Below are 14,659 nucleotides of genomic sequence, written 5' to 3'. Positions count from 1 at the left end.
CCCCTATGTACAAGAATATAACTACTATAATACCGCCCCCTATGTACAAGAATATAACTACTATAATACCGTCCCCTATGTACAAGAATATAACTACTATAATACCGTCCCCTATGTACAAGAATATAACTACAATACTGCTCCCTATGTACAAGAATATAACTACTATAATACTGCCCCCTATGTACAAGAATATAACTACTATAATACTGCCCTCTATGTACAAGAATATAACTACTATAATACTGCTCTTATAAACAAGAATATAACTACTATAATACTGCCCCCTATGTACAAGAATATAACTACTATAATACTGCCCCCTATGTACAAGAATATAACTACTATAATACTGCCCCCTATATACAAGAATATAACTACTATAATACTGCTCCTATGTACAAGAATATAACTACTATAATACTGCTCCTATGTACAAGAATATAACTACTATAATACTGCCCCCTATGTACAAGAATATAACTACTATAATACTGCCCCCTATATACAAGAATATAACTACTATAATACTGCTCCTATGTACAAGAATATAACTACTATAATACTGCTCCTATGTACAAGAATATAACTACTATAATACTGCACCCTATATACAAGAATATAACTACTATAATACTGCACCCTATATACAAGAATATAACTACTATAATACTGCCCCCTATGTACAAGAATATAACTGCTATAATACTGCCCCTATGTACAAGAATATAACTACTATAATACTGCCCCCTATGTACAAGAATATAACTACTATAATACTGCTCCTATGTACAAGAATATAACTACTATAATACTGCTCCTATGTACAAGAATATAACTACTATAATACTGCACCCTATATACAAGAATATAACTACTATAATACTGCCCCTATGTACAAGAATATAACTACTATAATACTGCCCCTATGTACAAGAATATAACTACTATAATACTGCCCCTATGTACAAGAATATAACTACTATAATACTGCCCCTATGTACAAGAATATAACTACTATAATACTGCTCCCTATGTACAAGAATATAACTACTATAATACTGCCCCCTATGTACAAGAATATAACTACTATAATACTGCCCCCTATATACAAGAATATAACTACTATAATACTGCTCCTATGTACAAGAATATAACTACTATAATACTGCCCCCTATGTACAAGAATATAACTACTATGATACTGCCCCTATGTACAAGAATATAACTATAATACTGCTACAATGTACAAGAATATAACTACTATAATACTGCTCCTATGTACAAGAATATAACTACTATAATACTGCCCCCTATGTACAAGAATATAACTACTATAATACTGCCCCCTATATACAAGAATATAACTACTATAATACTGCCCCTATGTACAATATTACTATTATACTATATATAAAAATAAAACCCAGGACTCATCTGGAGAAAATCATTGTAATAATTTCCATTTAATCATATTTATAATTTACAATCATTTATCTCTGTATAAAATATATAAAAACGTAGAGTGTAAAGTGGCGGCCGCCACCTTGGAAGGAGAAGATCTAGTCCACATGGAGCAGGTGACGGAGTCATCGAGCATTTTGGAATCGCTTCATATGTAGAGCTATGGAGCCTGTGATTTCAGAACTTGTCTTGTTCTGTCCGTAATAATCTACAAAGCCGCCATCTGGTCCCACGAGGTACATGACAATGGTATGGTCCACCTGCGGGGGAAGGAGAAGATACGGTTACATGGTGGGCGGGAACATTCAATCTCATTGATAACAGCAATGGGGGTGGCAGGTGTCGGACTGCCAAAGTGGTGATTTCAGATGCCAACACCCCAGACATGGCCGCCTTACTCACAATGTAGTCGCTATCATCGTCCTTAGGTCCTGGGCTGAAGTACACCCGATACGCCTTAGCCACCTGTTCGATCTGCCCCACCGTGCCGGTCAGACCCACCAATTTCGGAGAGAATTCTGCACAGAGTACAAGTTATTGGGGATAATATATTCACAAGGGGTTCTCCAGGAGTAATAAGCCCCATCATCCCCACCGTACCTTTAATATAAGTGGCGACTGCGTCTTTATCGTCCCGTTCGGGATCAATGGTGATGAACACAGGGGTGAGGTTGGGAACTTCTTTAAGGGCGTCTGAAAGTGTAAGGCAGGGGGGGTTACTACTGACAAAATACTCACCTACTTTCCCACTGTGGTGAGGAGAGCCCATTGCTCTCCCTACTGGGAAGGCTGAAAATCCAACAATATGGCAGTCTCCAGGTCGTGTAGGAGTCTGGGAAAGATAGGCGAGAACCGCGGCAATTTACCGATCTCGTCCACGACCTGCACCATCTTCTCGATCTCTTCGGGGCAGATGTCCGGGCAGTGCGTGAACCCGAAGTACAGCAGGATCCATTGGCCAAGGAAGTGCTGATCCGTCTTCGGGAGGCCGTTGTGATCGATTAATGAGAAGGGTCCGCCGAGTAATGGCTTCCCCAGTGACCGGTTCTTTTCCTGATCAATCTCTGCATGAGAAAAAAAAAAAAAAAAGATAGCCAACCATAAGTAAAGAGACCGGTCCACTAGGATCCCCCCCTCTACCGACTATCTGTATGTCCACCATTACAACAGCTACAAACTCACTTTCCTCTTTCTCCTTCTTAATGTATTTCATGCCGGCCATCAGCGCTCCTCCCACCGCCACAGTGATCGCCAAAGACTTCCATGACACCGGCTACTAGGACAGAAGGCAGGGAGGGTCAGGTGGCCACTCTATACGGAAGGACTGACGGCGGGGGTCAACTACACCGCCATAGAAGATGAGAATACGCCAACGACTCCCAATAAATATGGGGCAGCAGAGAGCGATGTCCATTATCTTGTAGCCTTACCCCTGCTTTTGACTCGCTCTTCTTGTATCCTGGAGGGGGTGGGGGAAGGGTACTCCGCAACCGACCGGAAAAGGCGCAGCTCCGCCATGTGTTACTCGGAATATTAATCTGGAGGAATCGACAGCAAAAACCTGTGATAAATGGTGGCAGACTATAGCAGGGGTGGGGAGTGTGATATATGGTGGGGGGGTCTTTGATGATGGGGCGTAGAATATGTATAGGGGGGTGTAGTGTTGGATATATTAGGGGAGGCGGTCACTGATTACAGTGGTGTAGAGCACATAGGATGAGGGGTCAGTAATCATACAGATACCTCACCCTTATAGTAGAGTCAGAGTTGGGGAATTATCTGCCATATTTGCTGGGTACCAGAGGAGGCGTCAACTTGAAACACGGTCACCGATGAAGGGACGTAGGAAATATCGGGGGAACAAGGGGTAAACACACCTCATAGATCATGTCTGCGGATATGAGGGAAAAGATGCCTCATAGATTACATATCTGGGCATACAGGAGGTGAAAACCCAGCACAGATCATACTCCTTGTGTCCATGAGGTAAATACCATGTATCTTGCTGAACGTGAGGTAAAAACGCATCAGAAATAAAAAATCTGGAGATATGTGAGGGAAAGACCCCTCAGAAATAAGAAATCTGGAGATATGTGAGGTAAAAACGCATCAGAAATAAAAAATCTGGAGATATGTGAGGGAAAGACCCATCAGAAATAAGAAATCTGGAGATATGTGAGGTAAAAACCCATCAGAAATAAGAAATCTGGAGATATGTGAGGGAAAGACCCCTCAGAAATAAAAAATCTGGAGATATGTGAGGGAAAGACCCCTCAGAAATAAAAAATCTGGAGATATGTGAGGGAAAGACCCCTCAGAAATAAAAAATCTGGAGATATGTGAGGGAAAGACCCATCAGAAATAAAAAATCTGGGGACATGTGAGGGAAAGACCCCTCAGAAATAAGAAATCTGGAGATACGTGAGGGAAAGACCCCTCAGAAATAAGAAATCTGGAGATACGTGAGGGAAAGACCCCTCAGAAATAAGAAATCTGGAGATACGTGAGGGAAAGACCCCTCAGAAATAAGAAATCTGGAGATACGTGAGGGAAAGACCCCTCAGAAATAAGAAATCTGGAGATACGTGAGGGAAAGACTCCTCAGAAATAAGAAATCTGGAGATACGTGAGGGAAAGACTCCTCAGAAATAAGAAATCTGGAGATACGTGAGGGAAAGACTCCTCAGAAATAAGAAATCTGGAGATACGTGAGGGAAAGACTCCTCAGAAATAAGAAATCTGGAGATATGTGAGGGAAAGACCCATCAGAAATAAAAAATCTGGAGACATGTGAGGGAAAGACCCATCAGAAATAAAAAATCTGGAGATATGTGAGGTAAAGACCCATCAGAAATAAAAAATCTGGAGATATGTGAGGGAAAGACCCCTCAGAAATAAAAAATCTGGAGATATGTGAGGTAAAGACCCATCAGAAATAAAAAATCTGGAGATATGTGAGGTAAAGACCCATCAGAAATAAAAAATCTGGAGATATGTGAGGGAAAGACCCCTCAGAAATAAGAAATCTGGAGATATGTGAGGGAAAGACCCCTCAGAAATAAGAAATCTGGAGATATGTGAGGGAAAGACCCCTCAGAAATAAAAAATCTGGAGATATGTGAGGGAAAGACCCCTCAGAAATAAAAAATCTGGAGATATGTGAGGGAAAGACCCCTCAGAAATAAAAAATCTGGAGATATGTGAGGGAAAGACCCCTCAGAAATAAAAAATCTGGAGATATGTGAGGGAAAGACCCCTCAGAAATAAAAAATCTGGAGATATGTGAGGGAAAGACCCCTCAGAGATAAGAAATCTGGAGATATGTGAGGGAAAGACCCCTCAGAAATAGGAAATCTGGAGATATGTGAGGTAAAAACGATGTTTCTGGACATACATCAGGTAAAAAGCTGTAAAAGATGAATATGGCAGAAAAGAAAGTTAAAACCCTTCATGAATCGTGTAAATGGTCATATATGAGGTAAATACCCCTCAGACCATATAGCTTGTATTTTGAATGCAGTATATATAGGGGGAGGGGTGTATTGTGGGTGCAGTATATATATATATTGGGGGAGGGGTGTATTGTGGGTGCAGTATATATATTGGGGGAGGAATGTATTGTGGGTGCAGTACATACAGTACAGACCAAAAGTTTGGACACACCTTCTCATTTAAAGATTTTTCTGTATTTTCATGACTATGAAAATTGTACATTCACACTGAAGGCATCAAAACTATGAATTACCACATGTGGAATTATAGACTTAACAAAAAAGTGTGAAACAACTGAAAATATGTCTTATATTCTAGGTTCTTCACAGTAGCCGCCTTTTGCTTTGATGACTGCTTTGCACACTCTTGGCATTTTCTTGATGAGCTTCAAGAGGTAGTCACCGGAAATGGTCTTGCAACAATCTTGAAGGAGTTCCCAGAGATGCTTAGCACTTGTTGGCCCTTTTGCCTTCACTCTGCGGTCCAGCTCACCCCAAACCATCTCGATTGGGTTCAGGTCTGGTGACTGTGGAGGCCAGGTCATCTGGCGTAGCCCCCCCATCACTCTCCTTCTTGGTCAAATAGCCCTTACACAGCCTGGAGGTGTTTGGGGTCATTGTCCTGTTGAAAAATAAATGATGGTCCAACTAAACGCAAATCGGATGGAATAGCATGCCGCTGCAAGATGCTGTGGTACCCATGCTGGTTCAGTATGCCTTCAATTTTGAATAATTCCCCAACAGTGTCACCAGCAAAGCCCCCCCACACCATCACACCTCCTCCTCCATGCTTCACGGTGGGAACCAGGCATGTAGAGTCCATCCGTTCACCTTTTCTGCGTCGCACAAAGACACGGTGGTTGGAAACAAAGATCTCAAATTTGGACTCATCAGACCAAAGCACAGATTTCCACTGGTCTAATGTCCATTCCTTGTGTTCTTTAGCCCAAACAAGTCTCTTCTGCTTGTTGCCTGTCCTTAGCAGTGGTTTCCTAGCAGCTATTTTACCATGAAGGCCTGCTGCACAAAGTCTCCTCTTAACAGTTGTTATAGAGATGTGTCTGCTGCTAGAACTCGGTGTGGCATTGACCTGGTCTCTAATCTGAGCTGCTGTTAACATGCGATTTCTGAGGCTGGTGACTCGGATAAACTTATCCTCAGAAGCAGAGGTGACTCTTGGTCTTCGTTTCCTGGGGCGGTCCTCATGTGAGCCAGTTTCTTTGTAGCGCTTGATGGTTTTTGCAACTGCACTTGGGGACACTTTCAAAGTTTGCCCAATTTTTCGCACTGACTGACCTTCATTTCTTAAAGTAATGATGGCCACTCGTTTTTCTTTACTTAGCTGCTTTTTTCTTGCCATAATACAAATTCTAACAGTCTATTCGGTAGGACTATCAGCTGTGTATCCACCTGACTTCTGCACAACACAACTGATGGTCCCAACCCCATTTATAATGCAAGAAATCCCACTTATTAAACCTGACAGGGCACACCTGTGAAGTGAAAACCATTTCCGGTGACTACCTCTTGAAGCTCATCAAGAGAATGCCAAGAATGTGCAAAACAGTCATCAAAGCAAAAGGTGGCTACTTTGAAGACCCTAGAATATAAGACATATTTTCAGTTGTTTCACACTTTTTTGTTAAGTACAGTCATGGCCAAAAGTATTGAGAATGAGACAAATAGTAATTTTTCCAAAGTTTACTGCTTCATTTTTTGTAATGGCAATTTGCATATACTCCTGAATGTCAAAGAGTGATCAGCTTAACAGCAATTGCTGTACTTGCAAAGTCAATATTTGCCCAGAAAATGAACTTTAACCCCCAAAACACATTTCAACATCATTGCAGTCCTGCCTTAAAAGGAGCAGCTAACATTGTTTTAGTGATTGATCCATTAACACAGGTGTGGGTGTTGATGAGGACAGGGCTGGCGATCAGTCAGTCATGATTAAGTAAGAATGACATCACTGGACACTTTAAAAGGAGGCTGGTTCTTGGTATCATTGTTTCTCTTCAGTTAACCATGGTTATCTCTAAAGAAACACGTGCAGCCATCATTGCACTGCACAAAAATGGCCTAACAGGGAAGAGTATCGCAGCTACAAAGATTGCACCTCAGTCAACAATCTATCGCATCATCAAGAACTTCAAGGAGAGAGCTTCCATTGTTGTCAAAAAGGGTCCAGGGCGCCCAAGAAAGACCAGCAAGCGCCAGGACCGTATCTTAAAACTGTTTCAGCTGCGGGATCGGACTACCAGCAGTGCCGAGCTTGCTCAGGAATGGCAGCAGGCTGGTGTGAGTGCTTCTGCACGCACTGTGAGGCGGAGACTCTTTGAGCAAGGGCTGGTTTCAAGGAGGGCAGCAAAGAAGCCACTTCTCTCCAGAAAAAACATCAGGGACCGACTGATATTCTGCAAAAGGTACAGGGAGTGGACTGCTGAGGACTGGGGCAAAGTCATTTTCTCTGATGAATCCCCTTTTCGATTGTTTGGGACATCTGGAAAACAGCTTATTCGGAGAAGAAGAGGTGAGCGCTACCACCAGTCTTGTCTCATGCCAACTGTAAAGCATCCTGAAACCATTCATGTGTGGGGTTGCTTCTTAGCCAAGGGAATCTGCTCACTCACAGTCTTGCCTAAAAACACAGCCATGAATAAAGAATGGTACCAGAATGTCCTCCAAGAGCAACTTCTCCCAACCGTCCAAGAGCAGTTTGGCGCCCAACAATGCCTTTTCCAGCATGATGGAGCACCTTGCCATAAAGCAAAGGTGATAACTAAATGGCTCATGGAACAAAACATAGAGATTTTGGGTCCAAGGCCTGGAAACTCTCCAGATCTTAATCCCATTGAGAACTTGTGGTCAATCATCAAGAGACGGGTGGACAAACAAAAACCAACAAATTCGGGCAAAATGCAAGCATTGATTATGCAAGAATGGACTGCTATCAGTCAGGATTTGGTCCAAAAGTTGATTGAGAGCATGCCAGGGAGAATTACAGAGGTCTTGAAGAAGAAGGGGCAACACTGCAAATATTGACTTGCTGCATTAACTCATTCTAACTGTCAATATAACCTATTGGTACTCATAATATGATTGCAATTATATTTCTGTATGTGATATAAACATCAGACAAACACTAATAAAAACCAGAGGCCAGCAGATCATGTGAAAATATAATTTTGGTGTCATTCTCAAAACTTTTGGCCATGACTGTATATAATTCCACATGTGGTAATTCATAGTTTTGATGCCTTCAGTGTGAATGTACAATTTTCATAGTCAGGAAAATACAGAAAAATCTTTAAATGAGAAGGTGTGTCCAAACTTTTGGTCTGTACTGTATATATATATATTGGGGGAGGGGTGCAGAATATATATATATTGGGGGAGGAGTGCAGTATATATATATATTGGGGGAGGGGTGCAGTATATATATATATTGGGGGAGGGGTGCAGTATATATATATATTGGGGGAGGGGTGCAGTATATATATATATATATATATATATATATATATATATATATATATATATATTGGGGGAGGGGTGCAGTATATATCTAATTGGGGGAGGGGTGCAGTATATATTGGGGGAGGGGTGCAGTGTATATTGGGGGAGGGGTGCAGTATATATTGGGGGAGGGGTGCAGTATATATTGGGGGAGGGGTGCAGTATATATAAATTGGGGGAGGGGTGCAGTATATATTGGGGGAGGGGTGCAGTGTATATTGGGGGAGGGGTGCAGTATATATTGGGGGGAGGGGTGCAGTATATATATATTGGGGGGAGGGGTGCAGTATATATCTAATTGGGGGAGGGGTGCAGTATATATCTAATTGGGGGAGGGGTGCAGTATATATATATATATATATATATATATATATATATATATATATATATATATATATATATATATATATTGGGGGAGGGGTGCAGTATATATCTAATTGGGGGAGGGGTGCAGTATATATATATATATATATATTGGGGGAGGGGTGCAGTATATATATATATTGGGGGAGGGGTGCAGTATATATATATATTGGGGGAGGGGTGCAGTATATATATATATATAAATTGGGGGAGGGGTGCAGTATATATATATATATATATATTGGGGGAGGGGTGCAGTATATATATATATATATTGGGGGAGGGGTGCAGTATATATATATATATTGGGGGAGGGGTGCAGTATATATATATATATTGGAGGAGGGGTGCAGTATATATATATATATATTGGGGGAGGGGTGCAGTATATATATATATATATATATTGGGGGAGGGGTGCAGTATATATATATATTGGGGGAGGGGTGCAGTATATATATATATATATATTGGGGGAGGGGTGCAGTATATATATATATATATATTGGGGGAGGGGTGCAGTATATATATATATATTGGGGGAGGGGTGCAGTATATATATATATATTGGGGGAGGGGTGCAGTATATATATATATATATATTGGGGGAGGGGTGCAGTATATATATATATATATTGGGGGAGGGGTGCAGTATATATATATATTGGGGGAGGGGTGCAGTATATATATATATTGGGGGAGGGGTGCAGTATATATATATTGGGGGAGGGGTGCAGTATATATATATATTGGGGGAGGGGTGCAGTATATATATATATATATATATATTGGGGGAGGGATGCAGTATATATATATATATATATTGGGGGAGGGGTGCAGTATATATATATATATATTGGGGGAGGGGTGCAGTATATATATATTGGGGGAGGGGTGCAGTATATATATATATATTGGGGGAGGGGTGCAGTATATATATATATATTGGGGGAGGGGTGCAGTGTATATATATATATTGGGGGAGGGGTGCAGTATATATATATATATTGGGGGAGGGGTGCAGTATATATATATATATATATATATATATATATATATATATATATATTGGGGGAGGGGTGCAGTATATATATATATATATATTGGGGGAGGGGTGCAGTATATATATATATTGGGGGAGGGGTGCAGTATATATATATATATATATTGGGGGAGGGGTGCAGTATATATATATATATATATTGGGGGAGGGGTGCAGTATATATATATATATATATATATATATATATTGGGGGAGGGGTGCAGTATATATATATATATATATTGTGGGAGGGGTGCAGTATATATATATATATTGGGGGAGGGGTGCAGTATATATATATATTGGGGGAGGGGTGCAGTATATATATATATATTGGGGGAGGGGTGCAGTATATATATATATATTGGGGGAGGGGTGCAGTATATATATATATATTGGGGGAGGGGTGCAGTATATATATATATATATATATATTGGGGGAGGGGTGCAGTATATATATATATATATTGGGGGAGGGGTGCAGTATATATATATATATATATTGGGGGAGGGGTGCAGTATATATATATATATTGGGGGAGGGGTGCAGTATATATATATATTGGGGGAGGGGTGCAGTATATATATATATTGTGGGAGGGGTGCAGTATATATATATATATATATATATTGGGGGAGGGGTGCAGTATATATATATATATATTGGGGGAGGGGTGCAGTATATATATATATATATTGGGGGAGGGGTGCAGTATATATATATATATATTGGGGGAGGGGTGCAGTATATATATATATATATATTGGGGGAGGGGTGCAGTATATATATATATATTGGGGGAGGGGTGCAGTATATATATATATATTGGGGGAGGGGTGCAGTATATATATATATATTGGGGGAGGGGTGCAGTATATATATATATTGGGGGAGGGGTGCAGTATATATATATATATTGGGGGAGGGGTGCAGTATATATATATATATTGGGGGAGGGGTGCAGTATATATATATATATATATATATTGGGGGAGGGGTGCAGTATATATATATATATTGGGGGAGGGGTGCAGTATATATATATATATTGGGGGAGGGGTGCAGTATATATATATATATTGGGGGAGGGGTGCAGTATATATATATATTGGGGGAGGGGTGCAGTATATATATATATATTGGGGGAGGGGTGCAGTATATATATATATATTGGGGGAGGGGTGCAGTATATATATATATTGGGGGAGGGGTGCAGTATATATATATATATATATATTGGGGGAGGGGTGCAGTATATATATATATATTGGGGGAGGGGTGCAGTATATATATATATTGGGGGAGGGGTGCAGTATATATATATATTGGGGGAGGGGTGCAGTATATATATATATTGGGGGAGGGGTGCAGTATATATATATATTGGGGGAGGGGTGCAGTATATATATATATATTGGGGGAGGGGTGCAGTATATATATATATTGGGGGAGGGGTGCAGTATATATATATATTGGGGGAGGGGTGCAGTATATATATATATTGGGGGAGGGGTGCAGTATATATATATATATATTGGGGGAGGGGTGCAGTATATATATATATTGGGGGAGGGGTGCAGTATATATATATATATTGGGGGAGGGGTGCAGTATATATATATATTGGGGGAGGGGTGCAGTATATATATATATTGGGGGAGGGGTGCAGTATATATATATATTGGGGGAGGGGTGCAGTATATATATATATATTGGGGGAGGGGTGCAGTATATATATATATATATTGGGGGAGGGGTGCAGTATATATATATATATATTGGGGGAGGGGTGCAGTATATATATATATATATTGGGGGAGGGGTGCAGTATATATATATATTGGGGGAGGGGTGCAGTATATATATATATATTGGGGGAGGGGTGCAGTATATATATATATATTGGGGGAGGGGTGCAGTATATATATATATTGGGGGAGGGGTGCAGTATATATATATATATATTGGGGGAGGGGTGCAGTATATATATATATTGGGGGAGGGGTGCAGTATATATATATATTGGGGGAGGGGTGCAGTATATATATATATTGGGGGAGGGGTGCAGTATATATATATATTGGGGGAGGGGTGCAGTATATATATATATTGGGGAGGGGTGCAGTATATATATATATTGGGGGAGGGGTGCAGTATATATATATATTGGGGGAGGGGTGCAGTATATATATATATATTGGGGGAGGGGTGCAGTATATATATATATTGGGGGAGGGGTGCAGTATATATATATAGATATATATATTGGGGGAGGGGTGCAATATATATATATATATATATATTGGGGGAGGGGTGCAGTATATATATATATTGGGGGAGGGGTGCAGTATATATATATATTGGGGGAGGGGTGCAGTATATATATATATTGGGGGAGGGGTGCAGTATATATATATATTGGGGGAGGGGTGCAGTATATATATATATATATTGGGGGAGGGGTGCAGTATATATATATATTGGGGGAGGGGTGCAGTATATATATATATATTGGGGGAGGGGTGCAGTATATATATATATATTGGGGGAGGGGTGCAGTATATATATATATATTGGGGAGGGGTGCAGTATATATATATATTGGGGGAGGGGTGCAGTATATATATATATTGGGGGAGGGGTGCAGTATATATATATATGGGGGAGGGGTGCAGTATATATATATATTGGGGAGGGGTGCAGTATATATATATATTGGGGGAGGGGTGCAGTATATATATATATTGGGGGAGGGGTGCAGTATATATATATATTGGGGGAGGGGTGCAGTATATATATATATTGGGGGAGGGGTGCAGTATATATATATATATTGGGGGAGGGGTGCAGTATATATATATTATTGGGGGAGGGGTGCAGTATATATATATATTATATATATATTGGGGAGGGGTGCAGTATATATATATATTGGGGGAGGGTGCAGTATATATATATATATTGGGGGAGGGGTGCAGTATATATATATAATGGGGGAGGGGTGCAGTATATATATATATTGGGGGAGGGGTGCAGTTATATAAATATATTGGGGGAGGGGTGCAGTATATATATATATATATATATATTGGGGGGGTGCAGTATATATATATATTGGGGGAGGGGTGCAGTATATATTATTGGGGAGGGGTGCAGTATATATATATATTGGGGGAGGGGTGCAGTATATATATATATTGGGGGAGGGGTGCAGTATATATATATATATTGGGGGAGGGGTGCAGTATATATATATATATATTGGGAGGGTCGTTATATATATTATATATATATTGGGGGAGGGGTGCAGTATATATATATATTGGGGGAGGGGTGCAGTATATATATATTGGGGAGGGTGCAGTATATATATATAATTGGGGGAGGGTGCAGTATATATATATATATATGGGGAGGGGTGCAGTATATATATATATATAATTGGGGGAGGGGTGCAGTATATATATATATTGGGGGAGGGGTGCAGTATATATATATATATTGGGGGAGGGGTGCAGTATATATATATATTGGGGAGGGGGTGCAGTATATATATATATTGGGGGAGGGGTGCAGTATATATATATATATTGGGGGAGGGGTGCAGTATATATATATATATATTGGGGGAGGGGTGCAGTATATATATATATATATTTGGGGGAGGGGTGCAGTATATATATATATTGGGGGAGGGGTGCAGTATATATATATATATTGGGGGAGGGGTGCAGTATATATATATATATGGGGGAGGGGTGCAGTATATATATATATATTGGGGGAGGGGTGCAGTATATATATATTGGGGGAGGGGTGCAGTATATATATATATATATTGGGGAGGGGTGCAGTATATATATATATTGGGGGAGGGGTGCAGTATATATATTATATATATTGGGGAGGGGTGCAGTATATATATATATATATATATGGGGGCAGTATATATATAATTGGGGAGGGGTGCAGTATATATATATATATATATATATGGGGAGGGGTGCAGTATATATATATTTGGGGGAGGGGTGCAGTATATATATATATATTGGGGGAGGGGTGCAGTATATATATATATTGGGGGAGGGGTGCAGTATATATATATATTGGGGGAGGGGTGCAGTATATATATATATGGGGAGGGGTGCAGTATATTATATAATATTGGGGGAGGGGTGCAGTTATATATATATATATATTGGGGGAGGGGTGCAGTATATATATATATTGGGGGAGGGGTGCAGTATATATATATATATATTGGGGAGGGGTGCAGTATATATATATATATTGGGGGAGGGGTGCAGTATATATATATATTGGGGGAGGGGTGCAGTATATATATATATTGTGGGAGGGGTGCAGTATATATATATATATATATATTGGGGGAGGGGGTGCAGTATATATATATATATTGGGGAGGGGTGCAGTATATATATATATATTGGGGGAGGGGTGCAGTATATATATATATATATTGGGGGAGGGGTGCAGTATATATATATATTGGGGGAGGGGTGCAGTATATATATATATATTGGGGGAGGGGTGCAGTATATATATATATATTGGGGGAGGGTGCAGTATATATATATATATTGGGGAGGGGTGCAGTATATATATATATATTGGGGGAGGGGTGCAGTATATATATATATATTGGGGGAGGGGTGCGTATATCATATATAATATATATATATATATATATTGGGGAGGGGTGCAGTATATATATATATATTGGGGAGGGGTGCAGTATATATATATATATTGGGGGAG

The 14,659-nt window shown here is 40.0% G+C and overlaps 1 protein-coding gene across 1 annotated transcript; it reads right to left on the bottom strand.

Moving 5' to 3' along the window:
* Positions 1-1,438: 1,438 nt before the first annotated feature.
* Positions 1,439-3,023, bottom strand: LOC141246272 (protein SCO1 homolog, mitochondrial-like). The gene is made up of 6 exons (XM_073669123.1): positions 2,895-3,023; positions 2,647-2,737; positions 2,331-2,528; positions 2,065-2,157; positions 1,867-1,982; positions 1,439-1,724 (listed from the first exon to the last, which is right to left on the bottom strand). The coding sequence occupies exons 2-6, from the start codon at positions 2,684-2,686 to the stop codon at positions 1,590-1,592; spliced, it is 582 nt and encodes a 193-aa protein (XP_073525224.1). The 5' UTR covers positions 2,687-2,737; positions 2,895-3,023; the 3' UTR covers positions 1,439-1,589.
* Positions 3,024-14,659: the final 11,636 nt, after the last annotated feature.

The sequence above is a fragment of the Phyllobates terribilis genome, unplaced genomic scaffold (assembly GCF_046119375.1).
Source record: "Phyllobates terribilis strain yellow unplaced genomic scaffold, ASM4611937v1 Scaffold_2391__1_contigs__length_135918, whole genome shotgun sequence".
Taxonomy (NCBI): domain Eukaryota; kingdom Metazoa; phylum Chordata; class Amphibia; order Anura; family Dendrobatidae; genus Phyllobates; species Phyllobates terribilis.
This window is presented reverse-complemented; position numbering and strand designations above follow the sequence as displayed.

Coding starts and splice junctions, on each gene's coding strand:
- LOC141246272 (XM_073669123.1), bottom strand. CDS start 2,686: ATGGCCGGCATGAAATACATTAAGAAGGAGAAAGAGGAAA. Junction 2,529..2,646: donor TAAGAAGGAGAAAGAGGAAA/GTGAGTTTGTAG, acceptor TTTCTCATGCAG/AGATTGATCAGGAAAAGAAC. Junction 1,983..2,064: donor AGTCGCCACTTATATTAAAG/GTACGGTGGGGA, acceptor TACTCTGTGCAG/AATTCTCTCCGAAATTGGTG.